Genomic DNA, 22,017 nt, shown 5'->3' on the forward strand with positions numbered 1-22,017 from the left:
GTTGAAAATATAATGCTGGAAATAGAAAAATATGATCTTTAAATATTTCATAAATTCTCTGAGAAATGAACTCACTATAGCTTACTGCAATGAAACTGAGAATTCTGTTCTTCCTAAGAACAGAATCGTGAACAACCTGAGCTTGGAGAGGCGCTACTCAGTGGAGTACATGCAAAATGATAGCTCCAGTTGTCTCCCAAAGCCTGGAGGGAGAGACTTGTTCCTGCTGCTGATGGACTTACTGGGCTGGACCCCTTTGCAAAGAATTCTTTTGGGTATGCAGACTGCTAACTACCATTGAGCGCATGTCTGCTAGTATATTTTTGACTAGCTGTAAGTTTGCACATTTATGATTCATAGCAGTAACATTTATGTTGTGACTTGTGTTAAGAAGACACACCCAAATGATTGCCTTGCATACATGAGATAGTTTTTCCCTACCCTCTTCTCCACTCACCCTCCAAATCCACTAACCAGCACTGCCAAGTCTAATCAGAGTCCTTCCTCAAGGTTTGCCATGCTTTCTTCTGTGCTCTCAAAGAATGTGTGTGTGTGTGTGTGTGTGTGTGTGTGTGTGTGTGTGTGTTTGTGAAGCTCATTTGAGAGGGAAATGAAATGATACATGATAAAACCTTAGAATTCTGAGCTACTGCTCCCAAGGAAGGTAGAAATGGTGCCCCATAGGAAGTATCATGGTACCCAGCACATTTCTGCTTTGTTTCCAGTTTATACCTAATTTTGAAGACAAAGGGAATCAACCATAACATTGCCATTCCTTCCCCAAAGAATAAGTAGAACACATGGGTGGCTGCCCCAGGGGCTCACAAAGCTGGCATTAGACACTATTAATAATCACACTGAGACAAAGTCATCAATGAAACTGTCCCAGGCAAACTAAGATATATAGTTACCTGAGTTGTAAGCACCAGGTACTTCTCAGAGCATTTTAGAAGGCTTTTATCCCTACAAACACTGAAGTCAGTAAAACTTTAGCAAGTGAATTAGCTGAAACTGAAAACAAGATCCTAGCATTTCTATCTCAGAGGCACTGGAGACATATCAGAGGGTTACTGAACCTGAGGCAACAGGAGAAATATCAACTGGATTAAACCAGTCAATTTACCTAAATTTGCTACATCAAAGGTTTTCACACATTCTTGAGGATAGAGTTAGGTATTAACATCTATCTTCTTCTAACTTATACGTGGATTATTAGGTACAATCATGCTCAGGATAACTGGTTAGTACACAGTATGTAGTTCTCACGCCAAAAATTAAAGGTGGTGGTCAACAGTGAGCCCTTGTGGTTGGCATTCTTAAAATCCAAACAAAAGCACCTTTTGGGTTTTCAAAGAATGAAAGTTAGGCTGTGTTCTCTGCCTTACTAACCTGTCAAAACCCTGGTCCTTCAAAGGAACATACCTATTGAAGTAGACTTCCTTCAAGAATACTGAATGTACATGTTTTACTTCTATCTGGAAATGCATTTATCGTACCTCCATTTCATGCTATATTGCAATTATTTATTTATTTTCTTCATAATATTGCAAATATCTCACCTCGTTGACAGGGATGACATCTTGTCCATCTTTGTTCCCCCAATGCTTGGAATAATTACTGGTGTGTAGCAGGTGGGTTTGCTTTTTGGTTGGTTGACTGGCTGCTTGGTTAATTTTCAAGTTAGTTGTTTAGCTAGTTTGACTGGTTTCCCAAGAAAAGAAAATTGATTAGCTCATTACAACCCTCTTTAAGCAGAAAACTATAACTTCTTCAAGGTGAAAAGTTACAATTTTACTATATGCTATCTTCAAGAGTATTTGTCAAGGCTTGGCAACTGCACTCAAAACATGATTGAGAGATTATTGAGCAGAATATTGTCAATACTGTCAAGTTCGTCACCTGTCTTTCTACCCTCATTACTTTCTTCAAGTCTCTGAGCACTTTGTCAAATGTAAATGGATGTCTTTAAACATGCTCCTAAAAATACCCTTTAAATGCCACTGAAAAAAGCTTTACTAACAGTTTAACAGATAAAAACTTATCGTAGAGTAACCAGCTATGTGCAAATATAATGTAATGAAGTTCACCTAAGGAAAGGAAAAGTCAACTGATTTTTCATGTTAAAACATTCTAGATCATAATGATTCACAGTTGCTAAAACAGCATACATGATAATCTATGATTATTCTTCAAAAACTTGGGAGAAAAAAGTATAAATTGTTGCACTGACCTCATTGCTAATGGTTAGTTTTTGACATAAGCCCCTGTGAGTGTTTGAAATGAATGCATATGCCAAGGCCCCTTAAAGAATATAAAAGATACCAACAACTCATAGTCACCCAAAATAAACTAAAAGGGAGTTGTGTCCTGGAACCACTGTGTCTTCTTTGGTGCTCGGCATTGTGACAAAGCTTGGAAAAAAGCTCTACTGTGTGTGTTCCGTCCATCTTTCTCAAAACTGAGGAGAAAGTAATGAGTATTTCTGGTTGCTCATTTTTGGTTTTGGCACCAACATGGTTTCTGAATGAACTTAATAGTAATTTTAATACCAAATATTAGATATCTGATGTTTAAGGCGGGGGAACCCATGAAAGTAATTAAAGTTGATCAATTTAATTCATTGGTCATTTATTTTTAAATAAATGTTTTTATACTGATTGTGAAATCATTCTGAAATAAGGCTGGCATCAGCAGTGGAAAATAGTTTTTAATCATTTAGAAACTGGGAGCCATATAATACAAGTCACTGAGGTGAAATTCAGCAGCCATGAGAAGGCAAATGGGGACTTATCAATAAGCAAAGTTTAGGGGCTTAGACCTGGAGCAGTCATGATGTGTAGGAAACCATTATAACACCGCTCGGGCAGTGCTCTCTGGCTGCTGCTGCCACCCCCGCCCTTGCCTATGGTGCACATTAAAGATCCAAAACCATGACTGACTCCAAGTACTTCACAACCAATAGAGAGGGAGAAATCTTTGAATTAAAGGCTGAATTCAACAATGAAAAGAAAGAAAAGAGGAAGGAGGCTGTGAAGAAAGTGATTGCTGATACGACTGTGGGGAAAGATGTTAGCTCTCTCTTTCCAGATGTCATGAACTATATGCAGATAGACAACCTGGAAGTGAAGAAGCTTGTGTATCTCTACTTTATGAACTACGCCAAGAGTCAGCCAGATATGGCCATCATGAATGTCAACAGCTTTGTGATGGACTGTAAAGATCCAAATCCTCTGATTCAAGCCTTGGCAGTCAGAACCATGAGGTGCATTCAGGTGGACAAGATTACAGAATATCTCTGTAAGCCCCTCTGCAAGTGCTGAAAGGATGGTGATCCCTACGTCCAGAAGACAGCAGCAGTCTGTGTGGCAAAACTCCGTAATATCAATGCCCAGCTGATGGAAGATCAGGAATTTCTGGATTCTCTGCGGGATCACATAGCTGATTCAAATCCAATGTTGGTAGCTAATGCTATAGCAGCATTATCTGAAATCAGTGAATCTCACCCCAACATCAACTTACTCAATCTATGTCCACAGAACATTAATAGGCTAACTGACAGCCCTGAATGAGTGCACTGAATGGGTCCAGATTTTCATCTTGGACTGTCTAATTACAATCCTAAAGATGACTGGGAGGCTCAGAACATCTGTGAGTGGGTAACTCCCTGGTTATCTCATGCCAGCTCAGCAGTGGTGCATTCAGCAGTAAAAGTCCTAATGAAATTTCTAGGGTTGCTACCCGAGGACTCTGACTACTACAATACGCTGCTGAAGAAGTTGGCCCCTCCACTTGTCACTTAGCTGTCTGGGGAGCCAGAGGTGCAATACACCTGAGGAACATCAACCTAATTGTCCAGAAAAGGCCTGAAATCTTGAAGCAGGAAATAAAAGTTTTCTTTGTGAAGTACAATGATCCCATCTATGTGAAACTAGAGAAATTGGACATAGTGATTCCAAGCCAACATTACTCAGGTTCTGGCTGAACTGATAGAATATGCCACAGAGGTGGATGTTGATTTTGTGTGCAAAGCTGTGCAAGCCATTGGATGGTGTGCCACCAAGGTGGAGCAATCTGCAGAGCGCTGTGTGAGCACGTTGCTTGATCTCATCCAAACCAAAGTAAATTCTGTGGTCCAAGAGGCGATTGTTGTCATCAGGAACATCTTCCACAAATACCCCCAACAAATATGAAAGTATCATTGTCACACTGTGTGAGATCTTAGATCCACTGGATGAGCCAGACGCTTGAGAAGCTATGATTTGGACTGTGGGAGAATGTGCTGAAAGAATTGACAATGCAGATGAGTTATTAGAGAGCTTCCTGGAGGGTTTTCGTGAGGAAAGCACCCAAGTGCAGCTCCCTCTGCTCACTGCCATAGTGAAGCTGTTTCTCAAGAAACCATCAGAAACACAGGAGCTGGTAAGCAGGTCTTGAATTTGGCAACACAGGATTCTGATAATCCTGACCTTCGAGACCAGGGCTATATTTATTGGTGCCTTCTCTCAACTGATCCTGTCACAGCTAAAGAAGTAGTCTTGTCTGAAAAGCCACTGATTTCTGAGGAGACAGAGCTTATCGAGCCAGCTCTATTGGAGGAGCTAATCTGCCACACTGGTTCTTTGGCCGCAGTGTACCATAAGCCGCCCAATGCTTTTGTGGAAGGAAGTCATGGAATCCATCGCAAACACGCCAATACATCATGGGAGCACTGATGCGGGTGACAGCCCTGTTGGCATCACTGCCACTAACACAGGACAGCCTCAGGTTATCCCCTCCCAGGGTGACCCTCTGGGGGATCTTTTAAACCTTGACCTTGGTCCCCCAGTCAATGTGCCACAGGTATCGTCCATGCAGATGGGAGCAGTGGATCTCTTGGGAGGAGGACTAGATAGTCTGGTGGGACAGCCCTTCATCCCATCATCAGTGCCTGCAACCTTTGCTCCTTCCCCTACTGCTGCTGTGGTCAGCAGTGGTCTGAATGACCTATCTGAACTTTCCACAGGGATAGGCATGGCACCTGGTGGATATGTGCCTTCTAAGGCTGTGTGGCTGCCTGCGGTAAAGGCTAAAGGCCTGGAGATTTCAGGAACATTTACTCACCCCCAAGGGCACATCTGTATGGAACTTCACCAACAAAGCTCTGCAGCACATGACAGACTCTGCAATTCAGTTTAACGAGAATAGCTTTGGTGTCATCCCCAGTATTCCTCTGGCCATCCATCCACCACTGACACCAAACCAGAGCATTGATGTCTCCCTGCCTCTCAACACCTTGGGCCCAGTCATGAAGAGGGAGCCTTTGAACAACCGGCAGGTGGCTGTGAAAAACAATATTGATGTCATCTACTTCAGCTGCCTCATCCCACTCAATGTGCTTTTTGCACAAGATGGCAAAATGGAGCGCCAGGTCTTCCTTGCAATATGGAAGGATATTCCATTGAAAATGAACTTCAGTTTCAGATTAAGAAATGTCATTTAAATTTTGACACTGTTCCCAGCAAGTTGCAAAACAACAATGTTTATACTATTGCCAAGAGGAATGTAGAAGGGCAGGACATGTTGTACCAATCCCTGAAGCTCACTAATGGCATTTGGATTTTGGCCGAGCTACGTATCCAGCCAGGAAACCCCAATTACACACTTGCTGAAGTGGAGACCTCCCGAGGTCTCCCAGTATCAGGTCTACGACAGCATTTTGAGAAACTAATAGACTGGTCCGGTGCCCTCCGGCTACCCTATGATCGGTGCAGGCCAAGAACTCTTAGCTGGAAGAAATTGTTATTGCCGTGTAGAATCTGAACCCGAACACACTGAGGCCACCCGCCAAGGTAGTGACTAGTTTAACCTGCGCTAACGCTGGGGCACTGCCTGTTGGATAGTTTTAGCTTCCTGTGAACATCTGTAACCACTGCTTCAGTCATTTCCCACCTCGTGCCACCTGCTGCTATCTGTCCTTACTTGTCGGCTTCTCCATGCTGTGCTTACAGTGGCTGGCAGTTTTGAGTGTACTTTGATATTCTGTAATCAAGAGTTCATTTCAAAAGCAGAAAAAGACAAAAAAAAATTCTAAAGCAAGGAAAAGTGTCACTGAAAGGTAAACTGCACTATATTGTTTTATATTTTTGTACATATGAGAAATTGAGGGAATAGTGTGTAACTGAGAGCAGTGTTAAAGCAACCACGCAGTCTGGAGGGAAGAGATGCAGTTTCTTGCCACCCTGTAGCGGCCTTGTTCCTGATCACTTTTTTCCTCTCTAAACTCCTTTTCCTGTGATTCCTCCTGCCTCGTATTCTCATCTCCTTTGATGCTCTGCAGCTAGGAATAATGGTCTTCTTTGAATGGTGCTGGAGGGTGTAGGAAATGGGCCTTGACAGTACGGAGGCTAAGAGGAATGAGAACTTAACTACATTCCTTTCCACAGATCGAATCCGTGAATAACACTGATGAAAGAATTACATGAATAACACTGATGAAAGAATTTCAGTAGAGATGGGAAACAGGAATCAAAATGCCCTCCCTACATCTCCCACTCTGGATTTAATTTAATCTCAGGTCCAATTCACATCTAAAATCTTGGTTTTAGAGTTGAAACCGACTTACTTCACATAATAACTCATCCAACCTTGTTTTTCTAAAAAGGAAAAAGATAAAAGACAAACAGGATGTTATTGCCTGAGGACTGTTGACTATTCGGTAACAGAGGTGGGGGCTGGGTCTCCAAATCCCAGTCAGTGTTGTTCTCACCGCAGGACCCTCTCATTGACTTTCTTTCCTCAATGCCTTTCTCTCACCTTTCCGGTCCTGCTTCCTTATGGCTCCCCTCACACTCCAGGCAGATTCTGGTGCTCCATTCACTGGCATCGGGCGGCAGCAGAGTCTCTGTCCAGGGACTTGAAGGTAAACCCTGATGCCAGAATGAAGAAGTAGCAAATTTGCTCCCGGAGCCTCAGTGCTGGAGGGCAGCAGGGTGCATGCGGGGATGAAGTGAGCTTCCGGTGCCACACAGTCATCCTTCAGCTCTCTCTCTGATCCACTCGACACTTGTGTTGCTTAGGCTCCCAGGCAGTGGAGATCACTTCAGAGCTTTTCATCTCTCAAAAGATCGGGAAAAGTGTGAACCCCTTCCCGTCCCCCACCCCACCCCCGGGCACATTGGGTGTGGTCTGTCGAAGAGAAGAGCGCTTAGTGCCCGGAACACCAGTCTGTTCAGCAGTGTTCGCAGTTTCACCTGTGGTTACTGCTGCTGCCCGGCACCGGGGATTCAGGGTCCATGACCGAGATTGCCTCTCAGATGCCCCTGCTCTCATCAGAGGCGCCTGGGCCCAAGGCCTCGTGCAGGACTCGGACCTGAAAGTGAGTGCAAGAGGAGGAATCTTAGAAAACAGCAGAAACTACCCCGCAACCGTGTTGCAAGTGAAATAACCCTGCCTCATACCACTTACGGAGAAGGCAATGGCACCCCACTCCAGTACTCTTGCCTGGAAAATCCCATGGATGGAGGAGCCTGGTGGGCTGCGGTCTATTGGGTCGCAAAGAGTCAGACACGACTGAGCGACTTCACTTTCACTTTTCACTTTCATGCATTGGAGAAGGAAATGGCAACCCACTCCAGTGTTCTTGCCTGGAGAATCCCAGGGACGGGGGAGCCTGGTGGGCTGCCATCTATGGGGTCACACAGAGTCGGACACGACTGAAGTGACTTTGCAGCAGCAGCAGCAGCAGCATACCACTTACAAAGCTACAGGGAGCAGGTCCCCCAAAGCAGTCTCTTAAGCCTTGAGATTCTCCACGAGAAGAATTCCTGGGGTGTGGGACAGGAACCCCTCAGGCAAGTGGAGAACACGATTGGCACGGGATGGTGGGTGGGAGGTGGGTAGGTTGGTGACAGGCAGAGTAGAAAAGCAGGTGGGTGAAGCTCCGTGGTTGGGAGATTGCTCGTGGAGTCAGTGGGATACAAGCAGTGAAGAAGGTCCGCACTCCAAACGCAGTGCTCTTGCCGCGAAGCAAACCGCAGTTGCAGGCAGCAGAGCTTGTGGCAGGGTGAGCAGACAGTGCGATATCGAGACGTGTCCCTCCGCCCCTGAAACCCGGTGTCTCTCAGCCTCCCCGGCAGTCATGGGCAACAGCTGGAGTAGTCAGCTGACCTGACAGAGCTGGTCTGCCAGCCCTTCGCTCCTTGGAGAGGCTCCCTCCCAGTCTGCTTCTGAGCAGCTGGGGAGGGATTCTGCTCCACCGAAAGGACCTCTCTCCTGAAGAGACAGAGCCTGTTGCCTCCACCGCAGTGTCCCTCGGGGCCCATTTCGAGCTCGGCCGAACTGGGGAACGAGTGGAGATTGCCCTGCAGTCCCCTATTCGCCACCGCAGCCTGTCTCTAACGTCAGCTGGTGTCTCACAAAGGGCACGGGAAACGCACACACCCAGCCAGAACTCTTGCTGGTAGAGATTCACTGAGTGTCTGTCCTCACCTGAGCTTTTGCGTGTGTCTGCATTGCGAATCTTGCGACTGGAGAGAAGGAGGAGGGGGCTAAGTGTTCCCCTAAAAATACTTATCATTCTTTTGTTGGGATCTGTTCTGGGGGAAGGTGGGGGGCAGGAGAAGCTTGACTTTGTCTTTGTCAATAATCTCTTATTTACACACACACACACATACAAATACATAAAAATAAATAAATAGGCAAAGTTTGAGAGAGTCCAATTGATTGGTAAGGATTAAAAGTCATTGTCAACTGTTCTAAGAGTTCATTTCAGGTTTATAGCAAGTCTAGGATTTACAAATAACTGAATAACTTAAAAGAATTCCAAAGTGTACTTTCTATAGCAGGAATCTCCAACCTCCAGGATCTAATGCCTGATGATCTGAGGTGGAGCTGATGTAATAATAGCAGAAATAAAGTGCACAATCAATGTGATGCACTTGAATCATCACGAAACCATCCCCCTGCCCTGGCCCATGGAAGGCTTGTTTTCCACAAAACCAGTCCTTGGTGCCAAAAAGGTTGGGGACAATCGTTGTATAGGGTATTAATTAGGACTCTCCTTTCTGCTCAGTCATGTCCAACTCTTTGCAACCCCATGACTGTAGCCCAACAAGCTTCTCTGTCCATAGAATTTCCCAGGCAAGAATCCTGGAGTGGGTTGGCATGCCCTCCTCCATGGGATCATCCCAATCCAGGCACCAAACCCTCATCCTTTGTGTCTCCTGCACTGAATTTTTTTTTACCACTGCATCACCTGGGAAGCCATTTTATTTATTTATACAAAAATAAAATGAGTTTTGGAAGACATGGGTTAATGCAGTCCTCAGAGCCTTTAATCTATCACTGTGGATTATGACTCTGAAAGAAGGAGTGAGGGAATTACATGATATACAATGTGTCTCAAACTCTTTTGACCAATGTAACAGCTATCTATTTCCACAATAATTCTGGATGAGCCATTCTACACTCAGTGGCTTAAAACAGCCATTGTTTGTGCTCACAGACCAGCAGTTTGAAGCAGCTCTGATTCAAGTTGCAGGTCTATGGATCTGGTGTTCCATACTCCTCTTGCTCTCCTCAGCCCAGCAGCCTTCTCCTCAGGCAATAGCAGAGGTTCAAATGACGTAGTGAAAACGCATCTCTTAAGTCCCAGTCTGAGGATCATCACAGTATCTCTCTAATCTACATTCAACCGGACAAAGCAAGTTCACGCAACCAAGCCCAAAGTCAAGAGGTGATAAAATATGCTCTGTCCATGATGACATCATTGCAAGGAAGTGGATCTGAAGAGGAGTAAAAGATCTGAAACCAACCATCCAACCTATCATAATTACAGAACGCTTTGTTTATAGATCATCTCGTGGCAGGAGAGTTCTACAGAACACACTTTCAGAAACACTGCGATATCTCATTGGTGTTTGTGCAATGTTCCTGTTAGTGGGAACAAAACACAGCAACATCCTGAGATGCAGCCATCTGAGAAATGCTTTTAAATCTCACAGTCTAAATGGGCATCTGTTAGATTCCTAACAGGAAAGAATTCTTCCATCTAATGGGACTTTAAAATCCCTCCTACTGTCACAACTCACTAGGAACTCAACCCCAAGTGTGAATATGAACTCAATACGTTCAGTTGGGAGACAGCACTTCTCGATAGTGCCATCCAGAACACCATCAAGGCTTTGGAGGGAGGCAGATCCTCCTATAGGAGTGGATGATTACGACTCACTTTTCAGAAGCTGTGCTCAAGTAAGTGTAAAGTCAAAGACCAAGTGGACAGCAGATGGATCTAGGAGAGAAGGGACATCCCACCCCAGGCCAGTTTCCAGCTTAGAAAAAAAGGCACTAATATCCAGGGGCCAGGTTTTAACTCTGAATCCCAGCTCCCCTCCTGCTCTTTAAAGGAAGTAATACCATCAAAAGAACTCACAGTTTAGGGTAACAACCACATGGGATTCTATTCTACTTCACTGCTTATTGTCTATTTAACTTTAAGCTCACTTTCTTTATTAGCAAAATGGGTAACACTTATTCTGTGCACCTTCCAGCATTGTTACAAAAATAAATAATATATGTAATGACACTTTTCAAAGTATATATAAAAGTGCCACCATAATGTTAGGTAAGGTCACATATCCACCATCAACATCTATGGAACTGTCAAACATAAACAAAGGTCCAATTAAATATCATATGGTGATGTTTTCCTGAATAGTGGTCTCTCACACAGGCCTTTTAGCTACCAAGGCCAAGTAAAGCACAATGCAACATATTGGGCAATTTTTTTTTAATGGTTTCTTCACTTTTACAATATGTCAACAACAAAAAGATTTATTCATCCCTCATTTAGAGTATACAGTCAGATAGACTTTGATTGTCATCATTATTATCAATCACTGGAAACAAAGAATTGGAGTGGCAAATATTATTGCAGAGGCCCCTGTTTTTTTTTTAAGAGAGATGCTTCCAGGTAAGAACTATAAGACAAGCTACCCTTGAGTTTACATGGAAAAGACTCAAAATCTTGTCAGGAATAGAAAAGTGGAACAGAGAAATAAACTTCAAGAATTTAACTTGGAGAAAATGTAAGGTTTACAAACTCATAGTGGACTACATTTTTATATTATCAGAGAAATAGAATATGTTTGTCAACAAGGCTATTGCCATAGACGTTTTGATAACAGGTAAGAACCAACCTAAGAGACAAATCAGGTGGCTGGTTTCTTTTCTTTCTTCTCAAAGATGTTGTGATGAAATCTTGTTTATCATACTAACAATCCTCACCTTCTTCTAAAATCTTGGCCACTATGTCTCCCACTTTAAATTCTCTTAAAGTTCTCTTTAAATCCTTTTTCTCATTTTCATTCCTTTGGTTTTCTGTGAGAGATTTTAGGGCATGTACTCATTTAAAGGCAACACTTTTTTTTTTTTTTGCATACAGCACTAACTCTAAGGTCACTTCCAGTTCTAAAATGTATAATCAGTAACACTACACGTGTTTTTTAAAAGTCTGATCTGTTGAATTTCTGAGTGAGTTTCTTTAATCTTTCAAGTTTTCTGATTCTTCTAATTTAATGTGTAGACACATTGCATTTCGTCACATCATTCTGACCACTCAGATTAGAGGAGGAGGAAAGATGGTAAAAGGTGCTGTAACTCCCATCGTATCACTTGTGGAGCACTTACTACAAGCCAGGTCTGGTTTAAATGCTCTTGCACATGTCGTCCCCAAGAAGCCTTCCAGCATCCAGCAGAGGGAACTATTATTGACAGAACCCTCATTTTACAGAAGGAGCAGTTGAGGATTATAGACATTAAGGAACCTGCCCAAGGATATATGCCTAATAGTAAATGACAACACTGGAATGGAATTGGGGCTGCCTGTCTTCAGAACCCCATGAGGCTCTCTTGGGCAAGAAGTGGTCCAGCCTCAGCTTTATAAAAGCCAGCTTCTTTTCTAAGTAACAACTGAGGTCAGTAGATTTAATCAAAGAGAAAACATGAAGCTCAAGCAGTTTTTCTGAGTTGAGTTAATAGGGGTTCTTTTTGTGGTTTGGTTTTGTTTGCTTTGTTGTTGGTTTTTGGTGGTGGTGGTGGTTTGGGTTTTGTTTTGTTTTTCTTTTTTTCTTTTTCTTTTTTTTTGGCTCTTTTTTGGAGATTTAAACTGGTTAAGCCAAAGTTCCTAAAAAGGGACTAACTCCTTGGAAACACTGCAAGTTTCTTCTTTCCTCCTCCCCTACCTCCTTCCTTCTCTTTAAACCCTTGGGACATCAGCAAACATTTGTCGAAATAGAAACAATCTCGGATTTCTGTTCCTTCACACTTTAGCTGAAAACATCCAGAAATGTTCACAGGAACTTGTGTGACTATCAGAGTGACTTATAACAACACAAGCTCCGCGAGAGCAGAGATGTTTTAATATTTTATTCGCTACAGCCTCCCAAGCTCCTAGACCGGCGCCAAGCACACAGCAGGCGCTCGATAAAGATGCTCTGATTGGATGAAGCCAACTTTAAGCGGCAAGTGTGAGTGAGCCGGCCCTCTGGGACTCCTGCCTGCTTCCTGATCCTGACACTCCCTTTAGAAATGGAGACGGGGTGGGCTCCCTAGCTGTTTTAGACCATGCTCTGGGTTCCAGAACCTCCCTCCTCCCCACCTCTCCGCAGCTGGAGGCAGCTGTGCGCGGTCTGGCCACCAGAGCTTGTCTGGTAGGACTCCCGTCTTGCAGAGAAGAAGGGCGTTCGAGGGGAGGACAGAGAGCACTCAGGTTTCCGCGGGGCCGGAGCTCCAGGGCCGGGGCGGCAGCACTGGGCCCGCTGGGGGCTCGGGGCCCGCGCGGGGGACCGACAGGCCGGGCTCCACCCGCCGCTCCTCCCAGGGGCGGGTTGACCGACAGGTGTCGCATCGCACTGAGCATCTTCTCTCCACCCCCAAGGTATAGAGTGGACTTCTGCGGAGGCACCGGCGGGACGGAGCAGAGAAGGGCGGGTGGCCAGTGGGTTTCATACACAGGAAAGAAAATGGAAACACAGATGGGAAAAGAAAGGCAGGAATGGCTTTCAGAGAAGCAGCCTCCGCAGCTCAGAAAGCTGGAGCGCGCGGAGCTCACGCATCCGGCGTCTTTCCGAGAGGAAAAGTGCTAAATCAGAACCGCGAAGGCGAGGCGTGGATCGCTGGGTTATGCTTCCCCAATCAGGGGTGCAGGGTGCCTTTTTTAAACTAAAAAAGCCAGAGTTCCTCATCCAAGTTGATGCCCTCGCCCCCTCAGCCCATACAGTGTTCGCGCCTCTGGTCTCTTGGTTAACCTTGCATTACTCATCTGTCACATGACGCGTGCAAGGTTGTCAGAACTCTGCCGATGCCCTTAAGAAGTTAGTAGCTGTCAGGGAACCGCAGAGCGCAAGGAGAAGGAAATGTGGGCTTTTGCACATTAGCCCAGAGCTTCTCAGAGTCCTTGAGAAATTCTTTCTAAAAGTTCTTTCTTTAGCAATGAGAGAGAAATGCACTCTCTTAAACTTCTTAGTAAGGTTTTGCCCCCAAAGTTTTGTATCTTTATTTGTAGTGGAATCTTATTAAAAGGTCCCTGAAGCTACTACTAAAAAGAAACAGGCATAAACGTGCAATTGTCTTTATTTCCTGTATGCACAGAAATTTCACAGAATTTAGCTCACTGCAAATGTGGGGGCCAGGTATTTTCAATGAATGTTTTCTAATTTTTCTAATGTTGCATTTTCTATTTAACCTGTTTCCTAATATAACTTGTGGGTAGAGATGTGGAAAGGGGGTACCACCTGACTGGTATGACAGGATGGGGAGCCCACTATTTATTTTTCATTTGGATCATGACATCTGTTTTATGTCACAACTGAATTGGCCTTTTGCAGAGCAGACATGCCCTCATCTATTGACTCGTGGCTGACAAGAAGGTTACAAGGTCAGGATTGCTTGACTCCTAGCCTAGCACAGCTTGTTAAACTGCACAGAGTAATATATTCCAAGAAAAGAGCTTGGGGAATAAAGAACAACCAGTGTGCACCCACCCAGTTTCTGAAATATTAATGTTGATTGTTAAACAGAAATTGAAATTGGGTAGGAAAACCATCAGGCACTTTAAAGAAGAACCTGGCATAGTCCTATGAGTCCAAGATGCTACGAGGGAACAAATTTCATGTTTAGTGTCAGCCTGCTTTCCTCAAACCCCAGAAGTGGATTTGGGGAGAGGATTACTGCAATCTAGTGATAAGTCTAGCATCTCATTTGAGTTGAGCCTGTACCTCTTAACACAGGTGATGGGCTAAATGTGTAAGGTGCAGCAATTGTTCCACCAGACATCAAATTTCCCAGTTAACTAGATTGGGCCCTGAGTACAATATGGGGGTTCCCTCTACAGAACCTTTGAAAGCCCACTAGATCCAGTGGTCAGGGCAGTGTCTGGTGAGAGGCGCTAGGTGCCCTGGGAAGGAGAGTCACAGCTCCCAATCCACCAAGGACAAATAATGGGACATGCCCCGAAGACACTGGGACACTTCTAGCTGTCACCATGACCCTCCTGCATGCCACCTGGAAGGAAGCAAGGCTTTCATTTACCTCGCGTCCCACACTCACCCACCCCTAATCCCCTCTGCATTTATTTTTAACATTCTGATCCTCAGAAGTGAAATGAAATAAATCCAGGTGGGGAAAATTGGGGAAAGAGGGAGAAAGACTTGTTCATGCCTCAGGCCTGAGGAAAAGAAAGAACTTTTGTCAAGAGCCTACTCTGCTTTAAGCAATGTTTGGGTGCTTCATTGTATTAAACTCCCACAAGTGCGATGACACAGAGTATCATTCTCCCACTTCACCAATGGGGAAACCACAGGTGGGAAAAATGAGGCTCAGAGAGGTTGGTGACTACTTGCAGTCACACAGCTAGAAAGTGACAGGGTTCGGATTCCTCCAGGAAGGTAGCATGCTTGACCTGTGAGAGTGGAGAAGGAAAGCCCACGTGCCTCTGTCCTCTCTGTGTGTCTAGCTCCTGGCTACTCTGAAGAGGGGGAACTTGGAATAAAATGATCAAAAGCTGTGGCCCAGGGATATAAAGAGACACCTGGGTCTCTTAGAGAGGTGCTGGGCCTCGCAGGTGGTCTGCTCCCCTTCTCTCCCCGTCCTTTGTCTCCATGTCTACACTCTCTCATTCCTCTGACCCCCAACTAGGGGTCAAATGCTAGGGAACCCCAAATGCTGGGTTCCAAAACCACTGACAGGTATCCTTTCTCTCCCTGGGTACCACCTTTTCACACCATACCTGGGTTTCTTCTTTCTATCCCACGCTAACAGAATTGGGGATGTTACAAAGATCCCTTGACTAGTCCTGGTGTCTGAGTGATTCCCTGGGTCCAGCAAAGGGACCAAGTTTCCAGAGCCTTGAAGACAAGGGCTAACACCCCAAAATACGGACTCATTTTCCACTCTACCTTCATTGGCTGAGCAGCTGCCAAGAACAAAGGCCACATCTCCCAATACCTGGCAAACAAATTCAGTATTGTCTCATGAATCATTCTCTGAGGTGCCCACCAGTGTTTTGGGGACAAAGCTTCAAGAACAAGTTGAGGAGCAGCTGTCCTTCTATGAGACTGGAGAGATTTCCCGAAAGAATCTGGATGTTATGAAGGAGGCAATGGTTCAGGCAGAGGAAGCGGCGGCTGAGATTACTAGGACGCTTGAGAAACAGGAGAAGAAACGCCTGAAGAAGTTCAAAAAGGCTGGCTGCAATTGCCCTGGCTTCTTCAGAAAATAGTAGTGCCCCGGAGGAGTGTGAGGAGACAAGTGAAAGACCCAAAAAGAAGAAAAAGCAAAAGCCCCAGGAGGCTCCTCAGGAGAATGGAATGAAAGACCCATCTGTCTCTTTTTCCAAACCCAAGAAAAAGAAATCTTTTTCCAAGGAAGAACTAGTTAGTAGTGATCTTGAAGGGACAGCTGGCCCTGGAAGTCTTCCCAAGAGGAAGAAATCTTTTCCCAAATAAGAACCAGTTAGTGACTGTAATGAGTCAGAAAACAAAAGGTCGCCAAGAAAACGCAGAAATTGTCTTCCAAGGAGGACCCACTCAGCAGTGGACCTGAAGAGGCTACTGCCCCCAAGAGCAGCAGCTCCAAGAAAAAGAAAAAGCTCCAAAAGCTATCCCAGTAAAGTTAGAATGGACATCTTCCTAGTGGGGCATAACTTACGGAGGTATTGCCTATCTCATCCCCTAAAGCCCAGTAAAAATTAAAAAAATAAAAATCCCTTGAAATATAGCAGCAGATGCACATCTAAGGCCCAAACTAAGTGTGGCTTCCAGGTCTGCAGCGTGTGGGGACCCCCTGCCAAGGGTGGGACGCCCGAGAGGGCAGATGGCTGGAGATGCTTAGGCGGACTTGGGGGTCTCTCTCTTTGGAAAGGGCAGAAGGAAATGGAAAGGGAGGAGATGGAGAGAGAGAGAGAGAGAGAATGGTTCTGATGCAGGGAAGACTTTATAGAGAAGATTTTAAAAATTAGATTCAACTGTGTAAAAATTAATGTTGACACAATGACAGTCTTTTACAAATTTCCTGTGACTTAGAGCTAATTACCATGCATCACAGTAACAGCTGTATTTCATTAAATTTCAGAATAACTTGGGTACATTTTATTTAATTAATAAAATTCTTAACTCTTTCTGTATACTCAAGTGAAATAACGTGGATCACAGATCCAAGTATTTGGCATGATTACTTATTCCAATAAACACACACACAAACATACATACAAATATACCCACACACTTCCATACAAAAGCAGCCTGTTTCAGTGTGCCCTGCCCAGCCCTGACAATCAGATGTTCCCAGGTAAGGTGACCTCTCCTTAGCATGAGAACAGTTCAGATTTAGTAGAGGATAATGAAGTATACTGACCTTCCTTTGGTCCATCTCACTCATCCACATGGGAGAGTTTGTGGTACTGAGGAAAACTCATACACCTGGAAACTAGTATTTAACAAAGCTCCACCGTTGATTGAATAAAGCTTGCCAGTGTGCTTTTGGAATGCTTACTTTCTCATTTATAGTGTCTAATTTATAGACAAACTATAAAACATAATAATCAGTATAGAAATTGAAATTATCAAATTAATCAAAATATGTACCAAACATAAGCCATTATATTCATATGAGACTATTTAACGCTAGCAGATTTTCAGCAACGGACTCTTCTTAAAATAAAAAGCTTACAGATTAGGTGGGCTAAGAGTCAAGTGATTAAATATATATATATATTTTAAATTTAACTATTTTTGCCAAGAAGGAATATAAATTTTTCAGAAATTTTCTTCTTTAATCTTACTTAGGATTATACCCCATATAATCCTTTAAAAGGATATGAAATAAGAGATAAACTGAGGCAAGCTAAAAAGGATATGAGATGGGTTAGAATTATATTAATGAAATTAAATTAATAGCAATATAAATAATTATTGTATGTTATCAAGGACATTTTCTCTAATCAGCATTCTAAGGCAGCTCTGTCCAACAGAAAAATGAGCAACCAAGGCAAACCACATATGTATTATAAATTTTCTAGTAGCCACATTTGGAAAGCCAAAAGGAACAGGTAAGCTTAATTTTAATAACATATTTTATTTAACCATTATATAAAAATGATCATTTCCATATGTAATCAACATAAACTTGTAATTAAGGCACTGATTTATTTTTTATCTTTAGTCAGATTCAAAATGTTGTATATATTCTATATCTACAGTGCATCTCAATTCAGACAAGCCGTTTTTCATGCGTTCAATAAGCCACATGTAGCTAGTGGCTGCTGAGGTGCCAGGGAAAGGTCAGTTTCACATGCATACTGTGCTACTATATTAGGTGATAGGGAAAAAATGATGAATAAAACATGGCTCCTGTCCTCAGTGAAGGCAATGTGTAGGAAGTCTTTTGAGCCAGGAATCTTCCTAGGGGGTCCAGGACTATTAGCCTATATGTACCTTTCGAAGAGTTGGACACTTCACTTTCACTTTCACCTTTCTCCAAATTAGAGACTCTCTCCCTCCCCAAGTCACTTCACTCCCATCTGTCAGAAAATTATCTAAGTCTCAGTTTCCCCCATACTTTGAGATAGGTACTGTTCTTATTACTCTTTTTATCAAGGGGGAAACTGAGACTTAGATTCCTCTACCGAAGTTACACATTGCAAGTGGCAGAATGCAGTACAATTTATATAACCATAAACTCTTAAATATTAGGATGTACCTCCAGGAAGTAGAAATCTTATTGGTTTTGTTCTTTGCTATAGACACTGTAATGCAATGAGTGAATGGATGACTTAAAGTTGAGCATACCTAATTATTAAAATAGAGATTGCCCAAAGACAGGTTCAGTAGAATGGGAGGAGATGAGTGAATCAGGTGAAAAATAATGAGATCTCCCAGTTAGTTGGGCCACAACTTGGAGAGAAAATCTACACACTGGACCTCACAGGTACGTGTGCATGTGTATATGGCTGGGGTGGAGACAGGTATACACAATTGTTTTATTTTGTGCTTTGTGGCTATTGAAGCATTCTTAATGAATTTACGACTTGTTAGCAGCAGATTTTTTCCCCAGATGATTTTTTTTTTCTGATATTTAACTTGAAAATAGTAACACGTAGCCATAAACCTGGTTCATTAGATTCATGACTATGGTTACTGAAAAATAGTTGAGGATTATTATTTCAGGATTTATTTCTAAAAATAATCAAAATTGTGTGAAACTGTCATTAAGATGTAAATAAACTCATCATCTGTTCTTTTGATTTATTCTCCACAACATGCTCCTCTTTGCCATGTACATATTCTTATCACTTTTCAGACTTCTTAACATTTTCTTTTTTCTTTAAAAAAGTCTAATTTCCTTGAAACTCATTCCTCCTTTTGCTTGTCCTAGTCATCATGAATAAATTGTGTATGTATGAAGGTGTCAGTGTATATAGATGAACGATGTGTATCAGAATACATTAAACTGACACTGTCAGTCTTCTTTCAACACCAATCTCACAAGCATAAATTTCCTTTAAAAAAAAAAAATCTTCTGACAAAATGACATTCTCAACTACTTAAGACCAGTTTTCTGGGGTTATATTCCAAGTCAGTGTCAAAACTTGCAGTTTAATAAATGAGAAAGTTTTCTACCCAGAAAAGTTTTCAGGGAAAGTATTGATTACCTGAGTGGATGGAGTCACTCCAGAGGTACCACGTGAAGAAAGACAGGGATAGTGCAGGATGTTTCCTGCAAAGCAGTTTTTTATTAAGTTAGTCTTATTTGAGCTTTGGCTTTTTTTTTTTTTTTTTTGGTTGCACCATGTAGCATGCAGGATCTTAGTTCCCTGACCGGGGATAGGACCCAAGTCCCTTGCGGTGGAAACAGGGAGTCTTAGCCTCTGGACTGCCGGGGAATTCCTTAAGCATTGGCTTTTGTTGTAATATTAGAGGGAGCTGACCTGGATAAAAATGGCCCTTAGATATAATGAAATCATATTTAACAATTGAGACACTGTTTATATAAAAAGTTCTTTAAAATAACCTCCTGAGTAAATATTAATAAAATTTAAAATATGAACAATTTAAAATAATGGCATTCTAACATGTATACTATCATGTAAGAATTGAATTGCCAGTCTATGTCTGACGCAGGATACAGCATGCTTGGGGCTGGTGCATGGGGATGACCCACAGAGATGTTATGGGGAGGGAGGTGGGAGGGGGGTTCATATTTGGGAATGCATGTAAGAATTAAAGATTTTAAAATTAAATAAATAAATAAATAAATAAACAAAAATAAATAAATAAAATAAAATAATGCTTAAAAGTTTTCAACAGCTAATATTTACCAGCCATCAGTGAATTCATATTTTCTTCCTATATATTTAACTAATGAATAGTGTCTATTAAGGACAGGAATATAAGTATATGTTACTTTGTGAACCTTGTGAAACACTAAATATTACTGGACACTAGCTTTTCATGTTTGGCAGTCATATACCTGGAGGGCAAGCAGGCCACCACCTGCAATAGCTAACAAGACAAGATGAAGAACAAGGAGAGTATTTTCCTTGACATGAATTTATTATTCAACTGATGGATTTCTGCGGTTTGAAATTAAGTGAATTGATCAAGTAAGAAATTTCTTAAAAATACGACGGATTCACAAAATTTTACTTAGAATTTTCACAGATGCATCAATTTGCCTTTACTTAGAATTCTAACATTTACAGCAGATGCTAAGTATTTGGTTTTGATTGACAACAGGTAAACAGTCACAGCCAAGATACCAGGACTCTTACTCTGTCAGATTTTTACTGATATGAGTGAAAATTTTAGATTAAAGGTTGCAGTTTACTTTCAGAGCTCTTTCTACACATAGTATTATTTCACAGATAACTTCCTTCCCCACTCTCTGAAGTCCCCATCTTCCTCAGAGAAGTTGAGAGCTGGGAGATAAAATAAAGCAAGAGGTACAGAGAGATAGAAGGGTGTAGATGAAGAGATTTGAGGTGAGATTTAAATAGCCCAGGAGTTGTCACTAACATTTTTAACATTGGTTAAATGTTTTAAAAAATTAATGTATAGCCATATAGATTACACTCCCAAATTTTAGATGTGAGACTGTTAGTCTTGGAAACACACAGTGTGAATGTTGGCTAAAACTTGGGGAGTTGCATTCCTGTAGATTCTATTTGGAGGAGAGATATTGAAATACATAAATGATTTGGGAGATGATGGATATGCTATACATAATTCATTGGAAAAAGTTTGCATATGTCTTAAACTTAAATCACTGTTTCCAAAAGTACATATGTTTGCCAAGCCTATTAATTTGCATATATAATCTATATTTTCTTTTTTAACTTTGTGAAAATGCTAAAAAGAAGTTGTCATAAAAGTTAAATTTTCACCTCTTATCTTGAATGCTAGATTTTTGTGTATCTCCTTAAGTCATTCTTAAACATCATATTTTTTCATGACCTAATAACAGAATGAAAACTGAAATAAACTAATCATCTAGACTTTTTCAAATAGCCACGTTTGTTGTTTCAAAGACAACATGAGGTCACTGAGTGTGACTGTTTTTCTGCATGATATTTCTCAGAGTTCACTCAGTCATATATAACTGTTTTGCCTGAAAATACTTCTTTTGCTAAGTTTTTGCATATATTTAGGCATCAAATTTCAGCATAACAAAAGCACAAAGTTAACATTTATATTAGCTGATTTTTAAAGTTTGAAGTAACTGAATAGAAAAGTGGGAAAATTAAGATGAAAATAGCTACTAACATTAAAAAAGAAGGATGAATGTAAATTTAGGTTATTGCCTTGAAACTACATGGTCAATATCAGACTGCTTTGTAAAAACTATTTTTACTATCAATATTACCTTCAGAGCCATATATAAAACCCTCTCTTTAGCGGTGACCATCCATCTGACTTTTCTAGTTATTGCTTCTTTGTTTTTCTTTATATTTTAACTGTTATTATATGTATCTGTGGAAAATTATTAAAGAGATGGGACTACCAGACCACCTGACCTGCCTCCTAAGAAACCCGACCTGTATGCAGGTCAAGAAGCAATAGTTAGAACCAGACATGGAACAACAGACTGGTTCCAAATCAGGAAAGGAGTACATCAAGGCTGTATGTGGTCATCCTGCTTATTTAACTTATATGCAGAGTACATCATGAGAAATGCTGGGCTGGATGAAGCACAAGCTGGACTCAAGACTGCTGGGAGAAATATCAATAACCTCAGATATGCAGATGACACCACCCTTATGGCAGAAAGCAAAGAGGAATTGAAGAGCCTCTTGACAAAGGTGAAACAGGAGAATGAAAAAGCCGGCTTAAAACTCAACATTCAGAAAACTAAGATCACGGCAACCAGTCACATCACTTCATGGCAAATAGATGGGGAAACAGTGGAAACAGTGACAGACTATTTTCTTGAGCTCCAAAATCATAGCAGATAGTGACTACAGCCATGAAATTAAAAGTCGCCTGCTCC

At 42.1% G+C, this 22,017-nt stretch overlaps 1 protein-coding gene and 1 pseudogene across 1 annotated transcript in view; both read left to right on the forward strand.

The window, feature by feature from the left end:
• The first annotated feature begins 2,930 nt into the window (after positions 1-2,930).
• LOC128053364 (AP-2 complex subunit beta-like) lies at positions 2,931-5,707 on the forward strand (annotated as a pseudogene).
• A 7,323-nt stretch (positions 5,708-13,030) lies between these two features.
• The window catches only part of MCHR2 (melanin concentrating hormone receptor 2), a 34,413-nt gene continuing 25,426 nt past the window's right edge, over positions 13,031-22,017 (forward strand). The window contains 3 exon segments of the mRNA XM_052645608.1: positions 13,031-13,155; positions 15,535-15,718; positions 17,319-17,371. Of these exon segments, the coding sequence (XP_052501568.1) occupies positions 13,031-13,155; positions 15,535-15,718; positions 17,319-17,371 (362 nt within the window).

Source organism: Budorcas taxicolor, chromosome 9 (assembly GCF_023091745.1).
Source record: "Budorcas taxicolor isolate Tak-1 chromosome 9, Takin1.1, whole genome shotgun sequence".
Taxonomy (NCBI): domain Eukaryota; kingdom Metazoa; phylum Chordata; class Mammalia; order Artiodactyla; family Bovidae; genus Budorcas; species Budorcas taxicolor.